The following is a 25,299-nucleotide window of genomic DNA, read 5'->3' on the forward strand; positions in this document are numbered from 1 at the left end:
GGAGAGGCCACGGCAGTGAGAGGCCCGCGTACGGCAAAACAAAAAAAACAAAAACCATCAATGAATAATTCACTCTATAGACACCAGCAGAAAACTAAAAGCTTAAGAGGTCTAGAAGGGATAAGGGTATTTCTCTCAGGGACCACTACAAAAAAAAGAGCAACTTGCATTTCCATTCTCTGGAGGTGGGCTTTCTCGCCCTATTTGTATGAGGTTACTTTAAAAATGAGCAAGCAAATAAACACCAAAAGCACCTTTAAATTTATGGCATCTTTCTGAGAAATTTAAATTGTTTTATACACTTGCTCTTCAGATAGGCTAATTAAAAGGTAAAAGGAAAATATACATCTTTTAATAAAGATACTGGATTTAAATTTGGTTGGTCCTAAGAACTGCGGTGAGGCTTCTAAAAAGGAAAAACTTGGGCCTCATTCCAGACCCTCTGAAATGGAAGGTCCAAGGCTGGACACAGGAATGTTTTGTGTTGTTATTTTTTTTTTAATCTGTCTTTTATATTTTAAAAGCTCACCACAGACTGCCAGATAAAGATGGCACAATAAAAGCTGATCAGAGGACTGTGCTTTTCCAACAAGAGGCGAAATAAAAGCCAGGAAATTTTCAACAGCAGAAAATAAACCAATGAAGAAAGGCACGTCACCCCAGTCTACACACTCTGAGGAGTGGTGACCAGCGTGAGGGACAGAAATTTCTGGAACAGTGTAGAACAGATGCTTGACCCCCACCCTCACAGTCACAGGGAGGGAAACAAGTCCACAGAACCCTGAAAACCGATTCAGACAGAAGTAAACTGAGGGGTGAGTAAGCACTCAGGGAACAGTGACAGAAAAGATCTGAGAGGAAGACATGCAGGCTGACCACCCAGATGCCAGGACTTGGCAGGAGCTGGGGCTGGCCACCTGGGTCTCTACTTCCCAGGGCTGCAGGCTGAATGCCTGGGGAAGATTACCACAAAACCTAGGGATTCCCAAGGAATAGGGGTGAACGCCTTTGACCTAATGGAGTGAATGTTAAAACAGAACCTCTAACAAAGTTTCAGAACAGACAACAAAACTCAGAGCCTCAAAGACAAGATGTACAAAAACAAGTGCTTTTGAGACCATGCCCCATGGGGTTAATAAAAACTGGTGACTAACAGAAATTCTTGAGCTTGCCTTCCAGTATATTAAAAACCCCTTCACGTGTAACCTGCCTTCACCGATCAAGCCGATGCTGTAATTGTTGCTACAAAAGGCTTAGCTGTCCTCCAAGCATCACACAGCCGACACAATAAGATGTTTGCCTGGGTTGTTTTCCAGGAACTTAGAGCTAGCTGTGTCTAGCTCAAGCTCAAGCCAGCTAAGACTGGTCGGGACTACCTAAAACAGGGCCTGCACAGGTGTCTGGTAAATGACATTTTGACACCAGAGGGCCAAAAACCCCACCCTCAGTTCATGCTAAGCGCCTCCATTTTTGAACATGCATCCCATGAAGAAGCAAGTAACTCAGATACGCCACACAGAACACTCATTACCTCACCTTTTCCCTACCTGCAATCACCTTTCCCCACGCCTAAGACTACCCTGCTTCTTTATCCCATAAATACCCCAAGTCTCTCACCTTCAGGGAGGTGGATCTGAGACTTGTTCTCCTATCTCCTCGCTTGGCTGCCTTGTGAATAAACCCTTTCCCTCCTGCAAACCTCGGCGTCTCAGTGTTTGGCTTGTTGCATGTTGGCAAACGAACCTGGTTTGGTAACACTTTCCTCCACGCTGACCCTATAAGGGAGCTCAGAGGGAAAGACCAATGGCACCGGAAGCACAGCAGTGATCATTCACATTCTATCAGATCAAACAGGGGCACTGGTGTTGCTTGTGTTAATAACAAAAACATGCTTAGGCATCAACCTAAGACGTTTACATGTTTTATCTCATTAAGTCCCCTCAAGAGCCTTATAAGGTGAGAATTATCATCATCATTATTATTGACATATTACAGATGAAAAAGACAAAGCACAGAGGGTAATTTGTCCCAAATCATATTACAATTAAGTGGAAGAACATCCCAGGCATTGGGACTCTTAGAGTCTGTTACTTGTAACCACTTCACTAAACTGCCTCTATTAAATATAAGCAAGGTGAAGGGATGTAGTATGTAATACGGAAGAAAAGGAAGGGACTTCCCCGGTGGCGCAGTGCTTAAGCATCTGCCTGTCAATGCAGGGGACGCAGGTTCGATCCCTGGTCCGAGAAGATCCCACATGCCGTGGAGCAACAAAACCCGTGCGCCACAACTACTGAGCCCGCGCTCTGCAACAAGAGAAGCCACCGCAATGAGAAGCCCACGCACCGCAACGAAGAGTAGCCCCCACTCACTGCAACTAGAGAAAGCCTGCGCACGGCAACGAAGACCCAATGTGGCCAAAAATTTAAAAAAATAAAAATAAAAAAGAAGAAGAAAAGGAAGGAAGAAAATGACAGAGAAAAACCCAAAATCTGGAAGAAAACATACAAGGAAATGACGCAAATCCTAACTCCTCCAGAATATCTTACACTATAAACAAATTTAATAAAAACACAAAGCCAATAAAGCAAGAATCCCCAGCCTACAGGATAAAACAGAATGGGATGAAACTGGGAGGCTGCAAAGCTAAGGAAATGAACTAGGAACTAAAACACACAACTCCAGAGCTAATAAATAAATTAGGCTGGATATCAAATTTAAGAGAGGAAAGTTTTAAGACAATCATAACGTGGAAAGCAACTCTCATAATCAGAAAAAGAAAAAAGATCTGAAGAACAAGATGCTGTAACGTAAGGAAAATGGATCTCTGAAGCATATGACCCAATAAGCAGAACAGAAAAAAATTCAGATATAATTGAAGAAAGTTCCCCTGAAATAAATTATTGACTTTTCATATGAAAGGGAAATTGACAACGAGTGATCAACCACAAGGCATTGCTTGGTAAGGTTATCAAACTGCTAAAGTGGAACAAAAAATTCTTCACATACAGAGTCAAAAAAGCAAGTCACCTACAAAGAATAAAAATTTGGCTGGCCCCAGACTTTTCAACCAGAAGACAATGCAGCAACAAAGTTTGGAGAGAAAAGTATGACCAGAGAATAATCAAGTCAAATTGTTGTTAAGTGCAGTCTACCTTCCACATCTGTGGGGTCTACATCCACAGAGTCAACCAACTGTGATCAAAAATATTGGGGGGAAAATTCCAGAAAGTTCCAAAAAGCAACACGTGAATTACTTCATGATGGCAACTGTTTACACAGCATTTACATTGTATTAGGTATTATAAGTAATCAAGAGATGATTTAAAGTATACAGAAGGATGTGTGTAGATTATACACAAATACTATGCCATGTTATATAAGGGACTTGAGCATCTTCAGATTTTGGTATCCGAGGCGGGCGGGGGCAGGGGGTGGTGTTCCTGGAACCAATCCCCCACGGATTCTGAGGGATGACTGGATAGTGGCATTCTCAAACAAGAAAGAACTGGAGGATTATGCCACAGGCTCCTATAGGGGGAAAATAACCCTATTTTTCTTGAGGCCAACAAACAAGTAGAGAGGCTGTGGTAGAAGGAATGGTGATGAGCATAAATCTATAATTAAGACAAATTAACTGTGAGACTCATGTTACAGACTAAATTATATAACTCAATTAGGAGAGGAAGTAAAACAGGTAAATACTATTTTCTTTATCTTTCCTAGCAGTGAGTCAATTGAGCCTGTTTAAAATTACAACATGAGTTAAAGCAAAAACAAAAACAAACAAAAAACAGGAATGACACCCTACACATTTTTCATAATCTTTTTGCTAAATCTTATAAGAATTTAATATTTCAAGTTTGCTAAATCCTTCAGTTTCACTTTAATAAAATCTTTTTAATTGTACAAGTAAATTTAAATTTAATACCTTGCATATACAATATGCAACATATTTTATAAAATGACTTTTACACAGTTACCTTTCATTTACAATGAGATCCAATTAAAAAAAAAAAAATTGACCAGGACAAGAATGGTTCATCAAGAAGAAAGTACAAACGGCTCAAATGTATAAAAACATACTCAACCTCATTCATGCTAAGAGACAAATTACCTTTCAGACTTAGCAATTTTTACTTATCAAATCGGCAAAGATAAAAAAGATGGGTAACAAGAAGCACTGAGGGTCAAGGTGAGTAGCACCGCCACGAACTCTGAAGTGGTGATGAGGGTCACAGCCTCCGAGAAGGGCAACTTGGCAAATTCTACCAGAACCAAAGTGCTGCTTTTAGGAACTTATTCTCTAGATATGCTTGCCCAAGTGTATCATGCAAGGTTATCCAGTGCAACTTTGTTCAGAGTTGCAAACAACTGGAAACAACATATCCACCAATTCAATGCAACACTGTATAGCTGTAAAAAGTAAAAATAAACTCTCGGAATAATTTCCAGGATGCAGAAAGGCAAGGGCACACTGAACTGCTGGGGAAGCAAGGAAGAAAACACACTTCCTTGCCTGTGTATCCATAATATCTCTCTGGAAGGATACGTAAGAGACAGATAACATTTATTGTCCCTGGGAACAGGGGTAAGAGAAGGGACACTCCACTGTAAACCATTTTGTACCTTTAGAAGTTTTAATCATATGAATTCATTACCTGGTCATAACAAATAATTTAGTTTGTTTTGTTTTTGTTTGTTTTGGCTGCGTTGGGTCTTCGTTGCTGAGGGCAGGCTTTCTGTAGTTGCAGTGAGCGGGGGCTACTGTTCCTTGCGGTGTGCGGGCTTCTCATTGCGGTGGCTTCTCTTGTTGCAGAGCACAGGCTCTAGGGTGCATGGCCTTCAGCAGTTGTGGTGAGTGGGCTCAGTAGTTGTGGTGCACGGGCTTAGCTGCTCTGAGGCATGTGGGATCTTCCTGGACCAGGGATCGAACTCATGCCCCCTGCATTGGCAGGCATATTTTTAGCCACTGCGCCACTACAGAAGTCCTTTTTGTTTATTTTTAAAGAAACACTTGCTAAGGGGCAATCAATAGTTGGTTCTCTTATATAGGTCATGTAAGATGTTTTAAGATTATATTAAGGGGACTTCCCTGGCGGCACAGTGGTTAAGAAGCCACCTGCCAATGTAGGGGACATGGGTTCAAGCCCTGGTCCGGGAAGATCCCACATGCCACGGAGCAATTAAGCCCATGCGCCACAACTACTGAGCCTGCGCTCTAGAGCCCGTGAGCCACAACTACTGAAGCCCGCGAACCTAGAGCCCATGCTCCACAACAAGAGAAGCCACCGCAATGAGAAGCCCATGCACCGCAATGAAGAGTAGCCCCCACTCGCCACAACTAGAGAAAGCCTGCACGCAGCAACGAAGACCCAATGCAGCCATAAATAGAAAATAAAAATTTTTTAAAAGATTATATTAAGAATTTGGGACTTTCCTGGTGGTCCAGTGGTAAAGAGTCCGCCTTCCAATGCAGGGAACGTGGGTTCAGTCCCTGGTCAGGGAACTAAGATCCCACAGGCCACGGGGCAACTAGGCTCCGGTGCCACAACTACTGAGCTCATGCACCTCAACTAGAGCCCGTGAGCCCAAACTACAGAGCCCACGTGCTCTAGAACCTGCGCACCACAACTACAGATTACACGCGCCCTGGAGCCTGAGCGCCACAACTAGAGAAGAGAAAACCCACACGTCACAACTAGAGAGAAGCCCACACACCACAATGAAAGATCCCGCGTGCTTCAACGAAGAGTCTGTGTGCTGCAACTAAGACCCGATGCAGCCAAAAATAAATAAAATAAATAATAAATAAATCTTTTTATTAAAAAAAAAGATTATATTAAGAATTTGACCCTCCCTATGCTGCCTTGAATGGATAATAACTATAGCAGGGGCCAGCAAACTTATATATAAGCACATATATATGTATATGCTTATACATAAAAGCACATTTATAAAGGGCCAGACAGTAAATATTTTAGACTTGTAAATATTTTAGACTTGCAGCCCCATGGTCACGGGGCTGCCAAAGCAGCCATGGACAATACATAAATGAATGGATCCACCTGTATTCCAGTAAAGCTTTGTTTACAAAACCAGGCAGTGATGGGTTTGGCCATGGCCATGGCCAGTAGTTTGTTAACCACTGACCTACAGAAATCAAAGCCCTAATTATCATCTTCCATGTCTAAGATAAGTTAGAGTCTTTTTTCCTCTAATGCAGAAAAGAAATTATTTAACGACAGACAACTCCCCAAAGAGACCATGATGGTTTTTCAATATCATATTGATGTTTTAAGCAAGTCTTTGTTGAATATGCTCCAGTCACACTGGTCTTTCCATTCTTTGAACATGTCCCCACCTCAGGACCTTTGCACTCGCTGATTCCTTGGCCTGGAAGAACTGCTCTCAGATCTTTGCATGCCTGCTTTCTCCTTGTCTGTCAGTTCTCAAGCAATGGATTTCCCTGGCCAGTCAGGCTAAGTAAGCCTTGCCCCCGCATCATGCTCTAATGCATCACTGGTTTTACTTATTCGGGGTGATAAATGCTATCTGTAAATGATTTACTGCCTTGCTTATTTGCATGCAGTCTTTTTTCCATAGTGAGAAGGTGAGTCCCTCAGGCTCAGGCACTTCCTGTGTCTCATTCACTAGAGTCCCCCCGCCCCCAACTCTGTTGACACATTATTAGTTGTTCTGTTTGTTTTTAAACCTTCACCAGCTCCCATAGGCCTGTGCAGACACATAATTCTCCTTGAAGCAGTGCTGACCAAATATTGTAGACCTGTTCCCTGTTGATTCACTCTTTCTACAGCTATTTACTAAGCACCTATTTTATGCACTGTTCCATACTACGGGGATTCATTAGTGAACACAACGCAAAGAGCCCTCTGCCCTTGAGAGGCTTATATTCTAGCAGGGAGGGAGCAGAAGACAACGAACAACAAAATATGTAAGAAAATTACATAATGTTAGAAAGTTATCAGCGCTTTGGAAAAACCGAAAAGTCCAGCAGGGAGGCAGGGAGGCCCTTACTGAGGAGGTGACATCTGAGCAAAGACTTGAAGGAGGTGAGGGAGTTGGCCACGTGGATCCTGGGGGATGGACCTCTAGGTGACATCTATATGAAAGGCCAATGCAGCATCCCTGGGGTGAGCATGCCTGGCACGTACAAGATACAGCACGGAGGCCAATTCTGTTAGAGCAGAGATACGAAGGGAGAGAGAGAAAGATATAACGTCTGATAGGTAGAGAGACCCGTTCATGTAGGGCTTTGTAGGACATCCACTGTAAGGATATTTGATTAACTTCGAGGGAAATGGGGAGACGTTGGTGTTTTGAATGAGGAGTACTGTGATCTGGCTGTCTTGTGGAAAAGACAGACAGTAGGAAATAAGGGAGGAATAAGAAACCAGTTAGAAGACTCATAGTAAGCCAGGTAAGAGGTGATGGGGGCTTGGACCACAGTGCCAGCAGTGGAGGTGCTGAGAAGGGCAGGGATCCTGGATCAATCTGGAAAGCAGAGGTACCAGGACTTCCCGATGGGGGCGGGGGAGTGTGGGAGAAAGACAAAAGCCAAAGATGACTCTGGAGTTTTTGACCCAAGCAAGGAAGGATGCAGCTGCCCTCGAGCCGAGCCGGGGGGTTGCGGGGAGCCGGGCTGTGGAGATGCAGATTTTGTTGGGATTTTTTTGTTTGTTTTTTGGCTGCGTTGGGTCTTCGTTGCTGCATGCAGGCTTTCTCTAGCTGCGGCGAGTGGGGGCTACTCTTCGTTGCCGTGCACGGGCTTCTCATTGTGGTGGCTTCTCTTGTTGTGGAGCACGGGCTCTAGGCGCACAGGCTTCAGTAATTGTAGCACGCAGGCTCAGTAGTTGTGGCACACAGGCTCAACTGCTCCACGGCATGTGGGATCTTCCTGGACCAGGGCTCGAACCCATGTCCCTAGCATTGGCAGGTGGACTCACAACCACTGCGCCACCAGGGAGGCCCCGGAAATGCAGATTTTGAGTGGATATTCTGTTTCAGACATCCAAACGGAGATTCTGAGTAACCTGTTTCTGGAGTTCAGGACAGAGGTCAAGCTTGGAGACATCTGTTGCCGTAGAGATCGTACTTAAAGCCATCACCAGGAGAGTATAAATAGAGAAGGGAAGATGACGGAGGACTGGGCACCAGGGCACATCGGGGTGAAGTGGCAGAAGGAGAGGAGGAACCGCGAAGGGGGTTGAGCAGAGCTTCTGAAGAGCTTCTGGTGAGATAGGAATGAAGCCAAGAGACTGGGGTTTCAGAGGCCAAGCGAGGAAAGTGTTTCGAGGAGGGAGCACCCACCCCTTCAAAGATGCTGAGGGGTCAAGGGTGGTGAGGACTGAGGACAGGCGACTGGGTGGGACAGGATGAAGGTCACTGGTGCCCCGAGGAGCTGTTCTGGTGCACAGGTGCAGGTGAGCTAAATAGGGAGAGGAGGGGAACTGGAGAGACATTGTTGTGAAGGTTTGCTGCAAAGGAAGGCAAAGAAATGGTGGCAGCTGGTGGGGGAAGTGAGCTCAAGAGAAGTTTTGTTTTCTTGTTTGTTTTTTAATGATGGGAGACAGTGGTACATTTTTGTGACCATGGGAATAATCCAGTAGAAAGTAAAGCCTTGATAACATAGGAGACAGAGGAAAACTAGTGGGGACAGAGCTCCAGAGTCGGAGAGATGGGGGAAGATCTAGTGTGCAAGAGGAGGGCTTGGGTTCAGCCAGGAGCATCAGAGGGAGGGGGCATCCAGGTGTGGGAACAGATGCTAACAGATGGGTTACAGGGCCTGAGAGCCTGAGGGTGTTTTCCTCTATCTGCTTCAATTTTCTCAGTGAAGTAGGAAGCAAGTGGTGAGGATGGGAAGGGAGGTGTTGGGGTTTGTGGAAAGAGAAGCTATGAAAGACGCAGGCAGGCGGGAAAGCAAACCAACAGAGGGCAGGTAGTAGGATTGCCCATCAGCCTCACGGGCCCGGCCCAGATCTCGGTCCGAAGGCTTAGAGAACACCTCCAGAGGATCAGTAACTGTCTTGAATTGTCTCCAATTACTCATAATCTTTTTTTATCAACTTCTCCCAATAAGCACAAATTTAGATACTTTGCAGGGATGTGATGAAACAAATGTTAACATTTAAATCTCAGGAAAAGGACTTCCTAAGAGATTACCATCATAGCAGTAATACCGCTACTCTAGTTCAAGTCATGAAACATGATCCAGAACAGGGTAAAACGGTCGATGGAGAGCTATTAAATGTTATCCCAAACCTATTATTGGGATTTGGAGTCTTTTCCAATAGCCTCCAATTTTGTTACCTAAATCAGCACTTCCCTCATAGAGGGGGATGAGAAAGGGCAGGGAGCCAGGTGCTTCCCAGAGGGAAAAAGAAAGCACCTTCCCTTCATGACATAGAACTGATGGAGAAATTTGCTGAGAACTGACTTAATGACATCCCATGACAAACCTCCAAAGCAAAACAAGACAGTGGATAAGGCATCAGGAAAGAAAAGAATAGGCTAAGAGAAAAAGAATACAACAAATGTAGGGAAATCCATTAGATGAGACCTTACTTCGCCTAAAGCTGTTAGGTAACCCATTTCCACATGAGAGACAACATTTTATGACAGCGCAATGTTTAAATAATCAACACAAAGCAGCTCATTCTCCATTCACACTTTCAGTTTTAAAAGCCTTAAAGTGCTAATGAGGCTGATACACATACAGGGCACCAGAAATTCATCTGGAATAAAATTTATTTATAAAATTAATTTACTTATTAAATTCTTATTAAGTAATTTTAAGAATAATTTATTTATTAAATTATTCTTAAATAAATTTATTTATTATTAAATACATTAAATAAATTATTTATAAAAATTATTTCATTGAGCAATCTGTTTTACATTTTATTTACTCAATGGAAACAAAACTTATCATCCATAAAAGTATACCACATGTACTACCACTTAGGTGCTTATTTACAAACAACAACAACAGCCCTCTGAGAAGCCACGTTCTTTCAAAGATACATGACATACACCTTATCCAGATGCTCTTTGGATTAAAATGAAATATTTCTAAACCAAAAGTCATCTAGACATTTCACAATCTGTGCAAACCAGCCAAACAAGAAATCATTAAAGGGACTTCCCTGGTGGTACAGTGGCTAAGAATCCTCCTGCCAATGCAGGGGACACATGTTCGAGCCCTGGTCCGGGAAGATCCCACATGCCGCAGAGCAACTGCGCTCTAGAGCCCGCGTGCCTATAGCCTGTGCTCCTCAACAAGAGAAGACACTACAATGAGAAGCCCACGCACTGCAACGAAGACCCAATGCAGCCAAAAATGAATAAATACACAAATAAATAAATAAATTTTAAAAAAAAGAAATCATTAAAGATTTTGCCACTTCAAGTTCAAGCTTAGTTTTACCAGCCACTTTTAAACATTTTACATAAAAACACAACTTTCTTGGATAATTTCATCATTGTTAAATTGTTATAAGAAGGGCCTCCACAGGACCTCTCACGTGCTGCTGGAGGGATTGTGAATCAGACAAACTGTCTGGAAAATTGTTTGACTCCATCTACTAAAGCTAAACATACACGAAGCCTATGACCCAGGAATTCCACTCCTGGGTATATACTTTATATCCCCAAATTGGAAACAAGCAATAGCCTAGTGACAGTAGACTGGACAAACTATGATACATCCATATACCAAAATACTAAACACCAATCAAAAGAAAAGCACCACCACATGCAACAACACAACTGAATCTCATAGACATAATGAGGAACAAAGGAAGCCAAATATAAACAGTGCATAATAAATTATTACATTTGCATAAGGTTCAAAAATAAGCAAGACTAATCCAAGCTGTCAGAGATCAGGAAGGTGGTCAACTATGGGGGGGAGGGGGATGAACCAGAAAGGGCTGGGGCGATGGGGGGCCTCTGAGGCTGGGAATTTCCTGTTTCTTGACCTGGGTGTGGTCACATAGTGGTATTCACTCTGAAAATTTCCGGGGCTTTACATTTATGATCTGTGCACTTTTCTGTATATATATTATATTTCAAAAATGTTTTCTGGGGAAAAAAAAATGGTGCTCCAAAATTCAGCAGAATCCTTTTAAGAAACAGAGCCTAGAGGGCAGACAGCAGAAGCAAGAAGAACTACATCCTGCAGCCTGTGGAACAAAAACCACATTCACAGAAAGACAAGATGAAAAGGCAGAGGGCTATGTACCAGATGAAGGAACAAGATAAAACCTCAGAAAAACAACTAAATGAAGTGGAGATAGGCAACCTTCCAGAAAAAGAATTCAGAATAATGATAGTGAAGATGATGCAGGACCTCAGAAAAGGAATGAAGGCAAAGATCAAGAAGATGTAAGAAATGTTTAACAAAGACCTAGAAGAACTGAAGAACAAACAAACAGAGATGAGCAATACAATAACTGAAATGAAAACTACACTAGAAGGAATCAATAGCAGAATAACTGAGGCAGAAGAACGGATAAGTGACCTGGAAGACAGAATGGTGGAATTCACTGCTGTGGAACAGAATAAAGAACCAAGAATGAAAAGAAATGAAGACAGCCTAAGAGACCTCTGGGACAACATTAAACGCAACAACATTCGCATTACAGGGGTCCCAGAAGAAGAGAGAGAGAAAGGACCAGAGAAAATATTTGAAGAGATTATAGTTGAAAACTTCCCTAACATCGGAAAGGAAATAGCCACCCAAGTCCAGGAAACACAGCGAGTCCCATACAGGATAAACCCAAGGAGAAACACACCAAGACACATAGTAATCAAATTGGAAAAAATTAAAGACAAAGAAAAATTATTGAAAGCAGCAAGGGAAAAATGACAAATAACATACAAGGGAACTCCCATAAGGTTAACAGCTGATTTCTCATCAGAAACTCTACAAGCCAGAAGGGAGTCCCATGATATACTTCAAGTGATGAAAGGGAAGAACCTAAAACCAAGATTACTCTACCCAGCAAGGATCTCATTCAGATTCAATGGAGAAATCAAAAGCTTTACAGACAAGCAAAAGCTAAGAGAATTCAGCACCACCAAACCAGCTCTACAAATGCTAAAGGAACTTCTCTAAGTGGGAAACACAAGAGAAGAAAAGGACCTATAAAAACAAACCCAAAACAATTAAGAAAATGGTCATAGGAACATACATATCGATAATTACCTTAAATGTGAATGGATTAAATGCTCCAGCCAAAAGACACAGGCTTGCTGAATGGATACAAAAACAAGACCCATATATATGCTGTCTACAACAGACCCACTTCAGACCTAGGGACACATACAGACTGAAAGTGAGGGGATGGAAAAAGGTATTCCATGCAAATGGAAATCAAAAGAAAGCTGGAGTAGCAATACTCGTATCAGATAAAATAGACTTTAAAATAAAGAATGTTACAAGAGACAAGGAAGGACACTACATAATGATCAGGGATCAATCCAAGAAGAAGATATAACACTTATAAATATATATGCACCCAACATAGGAGCACCTCAATACATAAGGCAACTGCTAACAGCTATAAAAGAGGAAATCGACAGAAACACAATAATAGTGGGGGACTTTAACACCTCACTTACACCAATGGACAGATCATCCAAACAGAAAATTAATAAGGAAACAGAAGCTTTAAATGACACAATAGACCAGATAGATTTAATTGATATTTGTAGGACATTCCATCCAAAAACAGCAGATTACACTTTCTTCTCAAGTGCACAAGGGACATTCGCCAGGATAGATCACATCTTGGGTCACAAATCAAGCCTCGGTAAATTTAAGAAAATTGAAATCATATCAAGCATCTTTTCTGACCACAGTGCTATGAGATTAGAAATGAACTGCAGGGAAAAAAACATAAAAAACACAAACACATGGAGGCTAAACAATACGTTAATAAATAACCAAGAGATCATTGAAGAAATCAAAGAGGATATCAAAAAATACCTAGAGACAAATGACAATGAAAACATGATGATCCAAAACCTGTGGGATGCAGCAAAAGCAGTTCTAAGAGGGAAGTTTATAGCTATACAAGCCTACCTCAAGAAACAAGAAAAATCTCAAATAAACAATATATCCTTACACCTAAAGGAACTAGAGAAAGAAGAACAAACAAAACCCAAAGTTAGCAGAAGAAAAGAAATCATAAAGATCAGAGCAGAAATAAATGAAATAGAAACAAAGAAAACAACAGCAAAGATCAATAAAACTAAAAACTGGTTCTTTAAGAAGATAAACAAAATTGATAAACCATTAGCCAGACTCATCAAGAAAAAGAGGGAGAGGACTCAAATCAATACAATTAGAAATGAAAAAGGAGAAGTTTACAACAGACACCGCAGAAATACAAAGCATCCTAAGAGACTACTACAAGCAACTCTATGCCAACAAAATGGAAAACCTGGAAGAAATGGACAAATTCTTAGAAATGCACAACCTTCCGAGACTGAACCAGGAAGAAATAGAAAATATAAACAGACCTATCACAAGCACTGAAATTGAAACTGTGATTAAAAATTTTCCAACAAACAAAAGTCCAGGACCAGATGGCTTCACAGGTGAATTCTACCAAACATTTAGAGAAGAGCTAACACCTATCCTTCTCAAGCTCTTCCAAAAAACTGCAGAGGAAGAACACTCCCAAACTCATTCTATGAGGCCACCATCACCCTGATACCAAAACCAGACAAAGATACTACAAAACAAGAAAATTACAGACCAATATCACTTATGAATATAGATGCAAAAATCCTCAACAAAATACTAGCAAACAGAATCCAACAACACATTAAAAGGATCATACACCATGATCAAGTGGGATTCATCCCAGGGATGCAAGGATTCTTCAATATAGGCAAATCAATCAATGTGATAAACCATATTAACAAATTGAAGGAGAAAAACTATATGATCATCTCAATAGATGAAGAAAAAGCTTCTGACAAAATTCAACACCCATTTATGATAAAAACTCTCAAGACAGTGGTCATAGAGGGAACCTACCTCAACATAATAAAGGCCATATACGACAAACCCACAGTAAACATCATTCTCAATGGTGAAAAACTGAAAGCATTTCCTCTAAGATCAGGAAAGAGACAAGGATGTCCACTCTTACCACTCTTACTCACCATAGCTTTGGAAGTCCTAGTCATGGCAATCAGAGAAGAAAAAGAAATAAAAGGAATACAAATTGGAAAAGAAGAAGTAAAACTGTCACTGTTTGCAGATGACATGATACTATACATAGAGAATCCTAAAGATGCCAACAGAAAACTGCTAGAGCTAATCAATGAATTTGGTAAAGTTGCAGGATACAAAATTAATGCACAGAAATCTCTTGCATTCCTATACGCTAATGATGAAAAATCTGCAAGAGAAATTAAGGAAACACTCCCGTTTACCACTGCAACAAAAAGAATAAAATACCTAGGAATAAACCTACCTAGGGAGACAAAAGACCTGTATGCAGAAAACTATAAGACACTGATGAAAGAAATTAAAGATGATACCAACAGATGGAGAGATATACCATGTTCTTAGCTTGGAAGAATCAATATTGTGAAAATGACTATACTACCCAAAGCAATCTACAGATTCAATTCAATCCCTATCAAATTACCAATGGCATTTTTTATGGAACTAGAGCAAAAAATCTTAAAATTTGTATGGAGACACAAAAGATTCCGAATAGCCAAAGCAGTCTTGAGGGAAAAAAACAGAGCTGGAGGTATCAGACTCCCTGACTTCAGACTATACTACAAAGCTACATTAATCAAGACAATATGGTACTGGCACAAAAACAGAAACATAGATCAATGGAACAAGATAGAAAGCCCAGAGATAAACCCACGCACCTGTGGTCAACTAATCTATGACAAAGGAGGCAAGGATATACAATGGAGACAAGACAGTCTCTTCAATAAGTGGTGCTGGGAAAACTGGACAGCTACATGTAAAAGAATGCACAAAAACAGAAACATAGATCAATGGAACAAGATAGAAAGCCCAGAGATAAACCCACGCACCTGTGGTCAACTAATCTATGACAAAGGAGGCAAGGATATACAATGGAGACAAGACAGTCTCTTCAATAAGTGGTGCTGGGAAAACTGGACAGCTACATGTAAAAGAATGAAATTAGAATACTCCCTAACACCACACACAAAAATAAACTCAAAATGGATTCGAGACCTAAATGTAAGACCAGACACTATAAAACTCTTAGAGGAAAAGATAGGAGGAACACTCTTTGACATAAATCACAGCAAGATCTTTTTTGATCCACCTCTTAGAATAATGGAAATAGAAACAAAAATAAACAAATGAGACCTAATGAAACTTAAAAGCTTTTGCACAGCAAAGGAAACCATAAACAAGATGGAAAGACAACCCTCAGAATGGGAGAAAATATTTGCAAACGAATCAACAGACAAAGGATTAATCTCCAAAATATATAAACAGCTCATGCAGCTCAATATTAAAAAAACAAACAACCCAATCCAAAAATGGGCAGAAGACCTAAACAGACATTTCTCCAAAGAAGACATAGAGATGGCCAAGAAGCACATGAAAAGCTGCTCAACATCCCTAATTATTAGAGAAATGCAAATCAAAACTACAATCAGGTATCACCTCACACCAGTTAGAATGGGCATCATCAGAAAATCTACAAACAACAAATGCTGGAGAGGGTGTGGAGAAAAGGGAACCCTCTTGCACTGTTGGTGGGAATGTAGATTGATACAGGCACTATGGAGAATAGTATGGGGGTTCCTTAAAAAACTAAAAATAGAATTACCATATGATCCAGCAATCCCACTACTGGGCACATACCCTGAGAAAACCATAATTCAAAAAGACACACGCACCCCAATGTTCATTGCAGCACTATTTACAATAGCCAGGTCATGGAAGCAACCTAAATGCCCATCGACAGACGAATGGATAAAGAAGTTGTGGTACATAAATACAATGGACTATTACTCAGCCATAAAAAGGAATGAAATTGAGTCATTTGTTGAGACGTGGATGGATCTAGAGACTGTCATACAGAGTGAAGTAAGTCAGAAAGAGAAAAACAAATATCGTATATTAACGCATGTATGTGGAACCTAGAAAAATGGTAGAGATGAACCGGTTTGCAGGGTAGAAGTTGAGACACAGATGTAGAGAACAAATGTATGGACACCAAGGGGGGAAAGCCACGGGGGAGTGGGGATGGTGGTGTGCTGAATTGGACGACTGGGATTGACATGTATACACTGATGTGTATAAAATTGATGACCAGTAAGAACCTACTGTATAAAAAAATAAATAAAATTAAATTTAAAAATTCTAAAGAAAAGAAACAGAGCCTAAAAGCAATAACTTGGTTTTTATGTTTACTGTCCTCTAAAAAATAATTTTCAATATTAAAAAAAACAACTGCTTCTACTGAAATATAAGCTTACATGAAAAGGGAAAATAAATATTTAAAGGATTATACATTTATAGTATAAAATGAGGATATAAATTATCTTTACATCCATTCTGCAGTTAACAAACAACCTTTCTCAATATCAACTTACCTGAGTTGCTTTGCATAGCTGAGTTCAATCTCTGTCCTTTCCTTTACAAATTTGATGTATTTCTCAAGAATATCAATTCCCCACTGTGTGTGTTTTTCTAAGTTGTCAAATTGATCCTGTTAATAAAAAACAAAGGGAGAGCTTATAATCTTTCTCCGTGATTAACGTAACTTCAGTGAACAATTCTCTCAACAATAAATCAGTACGTAGAAAGCAGTTCTAACATTTTCCATGATTGTACTTGGGTGCTTTTTCGCTGAGCAAATTTTAAATCAACATTACCAAATTTGGTTTGAAAACTGCCTGAGATATTGAACTCTGACCCCTCTGTTCACGTCCCCTATTCCTGTTAGAAACATGGTGTTTGGATGTATTTAATGTCCTAGCGCAAAGCAAAGTGTCTTCTGCAGATACCAAAAACTGAGAGATGAAACACACTCCCGTGTCAACTCAGTCACACTATTAGCACCTTAACTGTTATCTCTGAGTTAGCATTCAGGATAAGCTCACTGAAATTTGGGGCAAGGAAATGGCAGGGAGAAGAGTTACAAAATACTTGCTTTCTTCAAACAAATGACTCATGCGGACTTCATTCCAACATTCAACCATGCATCAAGCCTACACTATTTGCCAGGAATGGTGCTTGGGGCTGGGGAACAAGAAAGAAGAGAATTATAGCCACGATGTACAGGCTGCCTTAAGATTCCTAGTCTGGAAGGGAGCGGGTAGGTATTCCAGCCACCCCTAATGCAAAGGCAGGGAGAGGCCCAGGAATCAGGGGGACCGGTCCTGCTGGAGCTCAAGGTGGGGGTAGGGCACAAGGGAATGAGTGGTGGTGGGTGACGGAACTAGAGGGTCTGGGCCTGATCACCCAGGGCCTTGAATGCCGAGTTAAGGTGTCTAGACTCTCTGGTGGGCACAAGTGAGCCACTGAAGGGTTCGCAAAGGGAGTGGCACACCAGAGACATGTTTAGCATCACCAGGAGCTGGATGTCAGGGGACATCAATATCCAAAGCAGAGAAACTGGGAGCAGAGGGGAGGATTTTATAGACCATGAACAAAGAATCAGCTAGTCTTAGTGACTGGATGGGGAGGCTGGAAAGGATATGCTGGAAAGGGGAGGATTCTAAGGCGACTCCTTGGTTCTGTTTCCTGTGAGTACACAGGCGGAGGGACAGCAGTTTGGGGTGAAGTGACATGTGGAGTCAGGGACTGACATGTCCAGAAGAGAGTTGGAAACGCAGATGTATTCGGGGCTCAAGTACGGAGGCCAGGGAGCTGGTAGATCTGAAACAATAGCCAAGGATCAGAACCCCAGAGTCGGCTGCAGCTCTGCACTGAATTCATAAAGAGGGCCAAACCCAGGGAGGAGAGCCCAGAAAGACCTACGAAGGTGGGGTGTTAGCACAACATTGGGGAAGAGAGAATTTGCAAAGGTGAAAGTCTGCTCATGAGAGGTAACAGTAATAGAGGATGAGGTTCTAGCCCAGGCTCTGGGACTTCGCAGAGAAAGGCCATGGAACATCTCAAGGTTTTAGTCATCCACCTACAAGATGAAGATAGAATCCCTGCCTAATTTGAGAAATCGGTCGTGAGGATCATGTAAAATGGAAAAATGCCAAGTCAAATACAAAAACACAAAGCCACCGTGTAACCCTATCCCAGGCGCGTGCAATCTTACAATATACATTCGGCATCGTCCTTCAGCTTATTTTTTAGATCCAGCATCTTCAATTTTAAATCTATCATTGTGCTTTGATTCTATTTTCCATTCAAAGCAGTGCAAACTGTAACATAAGAAAACGTTCCATATACTTGACTTAGAGCAGGAGGGTGGCAGAGTCAAGACACTTTTTTTCTCAAACTTGAGAAACCCTGGGAATTCCCTGGCGGTCCACTGCTTAGGATTCTGCGCTTCCACTGCAGGGGGCATGGGTTCCATCCCTGGTCGGGGAACTAAGATCCTGCAAGCTACACAAGAGAAACCCTCTTCTGAAGAAAAATAATTTCCTCAACCTTACTCCCGCCCAGGCCCACAGAACAATTTGAGAAACCTCAACTTAAGAAATTCAGGGGCTTCCCTGGTGGCGCAGTGGTTGAGAGTCCGCCTGCCGATGCAGGGGACGCGGGTTCATGCCCCCGTCCGGGAAGATCCCACATGCCGCGGAGCGGCTGGGCCCATGAGCCATGGCCGCTGAGCCTGCGCGTCCGGAGCCTGTGCTCCGCAACGGGAGAGGCCACAGCAGTGAGAGGCCCGCGTACCGGAAAAAAAAAAAAAAAAAAGAAAAGAAATTCAGGCTTTCTTTTACAAATATATTTTCTAATTGAAAGTAATCACTGTACAATGTTTACCTTTATACCTAATAAGTTCTAATATTATCATAAAAAATCAGAGACCATTTAAGATTTTCATTGATTCTTGGTCCTCAATAACATATTCCACAAACTCTGAGATTTCATTTCAGGAAACACTGCTCAAGAATGTTATTTATTTATGTTACCTATAAGGTCAAGGGTTGTCAGGCAAATTTATAGTGTAAACAAGACTGTAGATCTCTTTAAACTACTTGAGAGAGCAAATATACAAACAGTTCAAGTAATGATTACAATCATTCCTAGTTAATTAGAGCAAGTCTTCTTTAAAGCTCTCTGCTAATCAGTAACCCTTTGTTAATATAGTTTCATATTGACCTTATTTATTTAAAATTCCTTTTCACACACTTCCCTCCATTTGAGAGCCCTCTCTCTGCATAATTTCCTATCTCCAGAGCCTTACTATTTTTAGCAGTTATAGATGTTTATAGATGTTATAAACATCTACAGATGTTTATAGATGTTTCCTTGAAGACTTACTAAGATAGTCTGCTCTTAGATTTCACCCTTGTCCTGCTAACAACCTAAGTTCATATTTTTCCTTATTATATTACTTTGCAATTCTTTTTAGCCCTAATATGTATAATATAAAGCAACAGCTTCTGAGATCAAAACACTTTTTTTAAAAACTCTACATTTGAATTGAGTCCACCTTAAAAATTACAGGCCTCAAACCAACAATATGTTTCCAATAAAGTTATCTGTATTCAAGAACATTCTGCAAGCTATAATAAAGCACTTACTAAAATAACAGGGTCCAAGTGAGATAGAAGATATTAATAATAAAAAACCTGACTCAGTAACAAATAAACTAGTACTTGCTTGTGGATATAGCATAGTTCTTTTTTATGCTACATTAAAACATCTCCAGTGACGCCAGACTCTACTGCTGCTGTCACATGGATGGCCACAACATGGACTTTCTTGACAGCAGCTACGAGAAAATTCAAAACAGATGAAAAACTAATCAACCCACTTACATTCTTCACTAAAATGTGGAAAACTTAATGGAAAAAAACCTCCAAATCTTAAAAAGACTCTTTTGTAAGCAAATATTTTAAGTGGTGTTTTTAAAAATAGCCTTTGCTACTTTGGGGATGGTACCATTATCAAAAATGAGTCCTATCCATTATCTGTGAATTATACCTCAATTAAAGACAGGGAGGGAGGGAGGAATGGGGAGGGAGAGAAAGAGACAGAGAAATGCATCCCTTCCTGTTTAATGTCACATGATGACACTTTTGAAGACTCCTTTGCCCTCTTAAAAATTGTTGAGGAGGGCTTCCCTGGTGGCGCAGTGGTTAAGAATTCGCCTGCCAATGCAGGGGACACGGGTTCGAGCCCTGGTCCGGGAAGATCCCACATGCCGCGGAGCAACTAAGCCCGTGCGCCACAACTACTGAGCCTGTGCTCTAGAGCCCACGCGCCACAACTCCTGAGCCCACAAGCCACAACTACTGAAGCCCGCGTGCCTAGAGCCCGTGCTCCGCAACAAGAAAAGCCACCACAATGAGAAGCCCGCGCAACACAACAAAGAGTAGCCCTCACTCGCCGCAACTAGAGACTGCGCACAGCAACGAAGACCCAACGCAGCCATAAATAAATAAATAAATAGATTTTTTTAAATATCGTTGAGGACCCCAAAGAGCTTTTGTTTACATGGTTTATAGCTATCAATATTTACTCTATCAGAAATTAAAAACTAAAAGATTTTTTAAATACCTATCAATTCATTTTAAAAGACAATAATAAATCCATTATATATTAATGTAACTAGCATATTTTTTTAAATTTTTTGTTTATTTTTAGGAATTTACTTTCCAAAACAAAACAAAAAGAAAATGAGAAGAATGGCACTGTTTTACATTTCTGTAAATCTCTTTAATGTCTGGTTTAATAGAAGACAGCTGGATTCTCATATTCTTTTACATTTAGTCTGTTATGAGTCTTTACTTTGGTGGAAGTACATCAAAAAAATACAACTTCACACAGATATGTAGTTAGAAAATGGAGGAGTATTTCAATGCCTTTTCTAGGTAATTGCAGATGTTCTTATTTGACACCACACCCAAACTTAACAAATAGTAGTTTCTTAGAGGTTAGCTGCAATGTGAAATCTGAAACCATGGCAATGAATTTTTCATACTGGTTACAATAAAATGCACTAGTCTGTCTTGCACTTTGAATGGATCTTTCACCTATGCATGAATGCGCTATGCATTGGTCATTTGGAAAATATTATTTCACTGATATATGCAGATCTTCCAAGTGTTGACACATTTCCGTATAAAATATTTTAAAATTCCATGTTTATTTCACTACCTATCTTATCTGATGAGTCTTTAAATATCTGGAAACTGTCAAGCTCACAGTGCCATGTACACATTTTCCAAAATTCTAATTTCCACTTAAAAGCTGGAATTTTATCGTTGGCAACAAATGTTGTCAGTTGTTTCCTTGAGGTAACAGGCTCACTTCATTCATTTTTGAGAAAATGTTTGACAAATGCTCAAGTGTTTGTCTGTCGATCGTTCTTTGAAGTAAAAACGGTGTCCTATGATAAAAGCAGCTAGACCAGCTCAAAACAATCACTTAAGTATTTTGGTTTAAGCATACTTCCTGTCTGTCTTGTCACACACACTATTAAAAAGATGTATGATGTATATTCAAAGGTTGAGATTTAATAAAATTAATAATCTTTACTGTTTCATCAAGGACATTTAAAAATAAAACTGATTTTTTTTTTTAACAACGAATGGTGAAGAATTCAGTAACTTCTACTACAGTTTGGAGCCACCACCCTGATTCCTGCTAAGGCACCAGCCATCTTACCCACCACTGCTTTTGCACCATCAGTAAAAATGCCAACACAGTGAAAAAGACAATGTCTTACTATCATTATGAAAATAGTTTTGACCTCATGGACTCCATGAGAGGGTTTCTGGAACCTCCAGAGGTCCAGGGACCACACTTTAGGAACCGCTGTCATATGACACATACTCTAAAATTTCTCCTTGAAAGCTTCATATTGCCAAAGATGAAGAAAGTCAGATAATGTATGACCTAATGGAAAATGTTTAATTTATAAAAGCATACTATATATATACTCAACAAGTAACTCCAAAATTGCCAAAAGGACTGCAAATGGATGTGTCCAAGTAGCTGGTTACAACCTGACAGGTACCTTTCCAGAATCTCCCCCCTCCCCCAGAGCCTCCTCTTGAATTCTCATTGCTCCCTGAATTCCAACCAACCAAAGTCTCCTGCCAGGAGCTTTCAGCTGTAAGGGGCTGAGTAAGCTGAAGAGACAAATGAGTTGCAATTGTTTTAATCAGCATACAATTGCTGTATTATTTTTCAGGTGTGGTTTTCTGTCCTAGACTGTGACTAAGCTCCTTTATACACTGAAGACTGAACCGAAATAAGCATGAACTCTGGCATTTGTTTGGCTCATTATATCTCCATCAGTTTCTAAAAAGTCATGAAGCTGGGACTTCCCTGGTGGCACAGTGGTTAAGAATCCGCCTGCCAGTGCAGGGGACACTGGTTAGATCCCTGGTCCACGAAGATCCCACATGCCACGGAGCAACTAAGCCCGTGCACCACAACTACTGAGCCCGCGTGCCACAACTACTGAAGCCCACGTGCCTAGAGCCCGTGCTCAGCAACAAGAGAAGCCACCGCAAAGAGAAGCCCTTGCACTGCAATGAAGAGTAGCCCCTGCTCACTGCAGCTAGAGAAAGCCCACACGCAGCAACGAAGACCCAATGAAGCCAAAATAAACTAATAAATAAATTTATTTTTTTAAAAAATCATGAAGCTGAATACAAACAAATTTTGCCTTCCTATATACCTACAATATAAACCCATCAGTCAGGGTTGAGACTGGTCTCTGTAGGTCAGCATACAATGATTATTCTTGGTTATTTAGGAAGACTTCTGAAATCTTATTTTTTTTTTTCAAATGATGCAAAAGAACTAACACAGGAACTACATGCACAAAAGCTATTTACTTTAAGATGAGGAGACCAAATCAGCCACAAGGAAGTTTTCTCCAAAGTGTACGTCAATTTTTAACACAATACTTCCTGTAATCAAAAAGTATTCTAGGGACTTCCCTGGTGGCGCAGTGGTTAATACTCTGTGCTCCCAATGCAGGGGGCTTGGGTTCGATCCCTGGTCAGGGAACTAGATCCCACATGCATGCCAAAACTGAGGAGCCCGCCTGCCACAACTAAGGAGCCCGCCTGCTGCAACTAAGACCCAGCACAACCAAATAAATAAAGTATGCTAAACAGATACATTCAAAATCCCTGGAAAAAGCCAATCTAGTAAGAAACTAAGTTGCTAAAGTTACCTCTGTGTAAATGGCTCAGACTCAGAGGAAGGGTATACTGAGGGTAGCTCTTCTCCACTTAAATCCGTCCCTCTGCAGCAAGTTACTCAGGGAAGGGAATTATCCCCACCATATCACTGGGGCACTTCCATCTGTGCTATCAAACCACCATGTTAGGATACTCTAATTCTGTAAAAATCCACTTTCCTAAGGACTTGGGCACTTTATAAAGTGGCAGACCTTAAATGGCTCCATTTCAACAGAATCACTTGGAATGCAATTACCGGTGTTGGCTTCCTCTTCTCTTTGCGGGAAGAGTGTCAGAAGGAATTTGAAAAAGAATAGATACAGGTATATGTATAACTGAATCACTTTGCTGTACACCTGAAACTAACACAACATTGTTAATCAACTATACTTCAATGTAAAATAAAAATTAAAAAATAAGAGTGTCAGAAGGCATAGATTTATCCTCAGTAAATGGAACAAAACCTCCATTTAAAGTGTTTTTAGGGACGTCCCTGGTGGTGCAGTCAGTGGATAAGACTCCACACTCGCAATGCAGGGGCCTCAGGTTCAATCCCTGGTCAGGGAACGAGATCCCATATGCGTGCCGCAACTAAGAGTTCACATGCCACAACTAAGGAGCCCACGTGCTGCAACTAAGACCCGGTGCAACCAAATAAATTTTAAAAAAATGTTTTAAGGGCTTCCCTCGTGGTTGAGAGTCTGCCTGCCGATGCAGGGGACGCGGGTTCATGTCCCAGGCCGGGAGGATCCCACATTCCTGTGGAGCAGCTGGGCCCGTGAGCCATGGCCGCTGAGCCTGCGCGTCCGGAGCCTGTGCTCCGCAACGGGAGAGGCCGCAACAGTGAGAGGCCTGCGTACCACAAAAAAAAAAAAAAAAAAAAAAAAGTTTAAAAAAATCCATTTGAGTCTGAATAGTCAAGTGGCTGCATCTACAGGAACAAAAAAAGTTTTATAAAACTTTATAAACAAGGGACCTCCCTGGTAGTCCAGTGGTTAAGAATCCACCTTCCGATGAAGGGGACACGGTCCGATCCCTGGTCAGGGAATGAAGATCCCACATGCCGCAGGGCAACTAAGCCCTCGCACCGCAACTACTGAGCCCGCGCACCACAACTAGCAAGACGCCCGTGCGCCACAGTGAAGATCCCATGTGCTGCAACTAAGACCCGACGCAGCCAAATTAATTAATTTTTAAAAACTTAATAAACAAAAATGTGTCATCCCAAATAGCACCTGCAATTCTATTTCTTGAATGTTTAACAAAGACTTCAATTCATTTTCATGGACAAAAGAAGACTTGTCCTTATACATTACATTAAAAGCAGAAATACCCCCAAATATAGGTTCAACATAAAAGTTGTCAAACCTTAAAAGTGATGAAAAACCATTACCCAAAGTGACTTCAATGTTTGACCAAAGTAGATAAAATGTGAAAGGCAGCATTAGAGTGTTTCTTTCAAGCAGCCAGAAATCCTTGTGTTTTGGCAATACAAGTAGAGGCAGATTCTGTCAAACCATATACACAATACATCTACTGATTCTGAAATGGGTCCTGTGAATTAGTGTGGTGTGCTCCTTGGGTTGAAAATGCCTACTCAAGCGAGAGCCTGTGACATAATTGACAAAATAGGGGCTCTGATATCATAGGGTCATGGCTGGACAGTCAAGTTAGTACAATGGATTTTAATTAGGAAGGGAATGCACGCAAAATGAAAGGTTTTCCTGATCTCAGAATCTCTTTAAAAAGCAAGTCTGCAACATGTCATAAAAATAGGTATACAAATTCAGGTATATTTGCTGTAACCAGTCACCATCGAACACTCTTTCTGTTGTGAAAATGAAAATACTAAAGAATTAGTCCATGTTCATGGTTCTTTCCAGCCATTGCATTGGAAACATGAGAGGTAAGAACATATACAAA

At 41.0% G+C, this 25,299-nt stretch overlaps 1 protein-coding gene across 14 annotated transcripts in view; it reads right to left on the reverse strand.

Moving 5' to 3' along the window:
* The window catches only part of FNBP1 (formin binding protein 1), a 141,176-nt gene that overhangs the window by 81,462 nt on the left and 34,415 nt on the right, over window positions 1–25,299 (reverse strand). For 13 of the 14 annotated variants that reach the window (XM_089913858.1, XM_089913862.1, XM_089913861.1 and 10 more), the window contains exon 2: window positions 16,639–16,754. The exons of the other annotated variant lie outside the window; for it this stretch is intronic. In XM_089913858.1, the coding sequence (XP_089769984.1) occupies window positions 16,639–16,754 (116 nt within the window). The remainder of the gene's footprint in view (window positions 1–16,638; window positions 16,755–25,299) is intronic. 14 annotated transcript variants of the gene reach the window in all.

This window comes from Delphinapterus leucas, chromosome 6 (genome assembly GCF_059928025.1).
Source record: "Delphinapterus leucas isolate spDelLeu-1000000601 "Yukka" chromosome 6, BTC_Dleu_Yukka2, whole genome shotgun sequence".
Classification (NCBI taxonomy): Eukaryota; Metazoa; Chordata; class Mammalia; order Artiodactyla; family Monodontidae; genus Delphinapterus; species Delphinapterus leucas.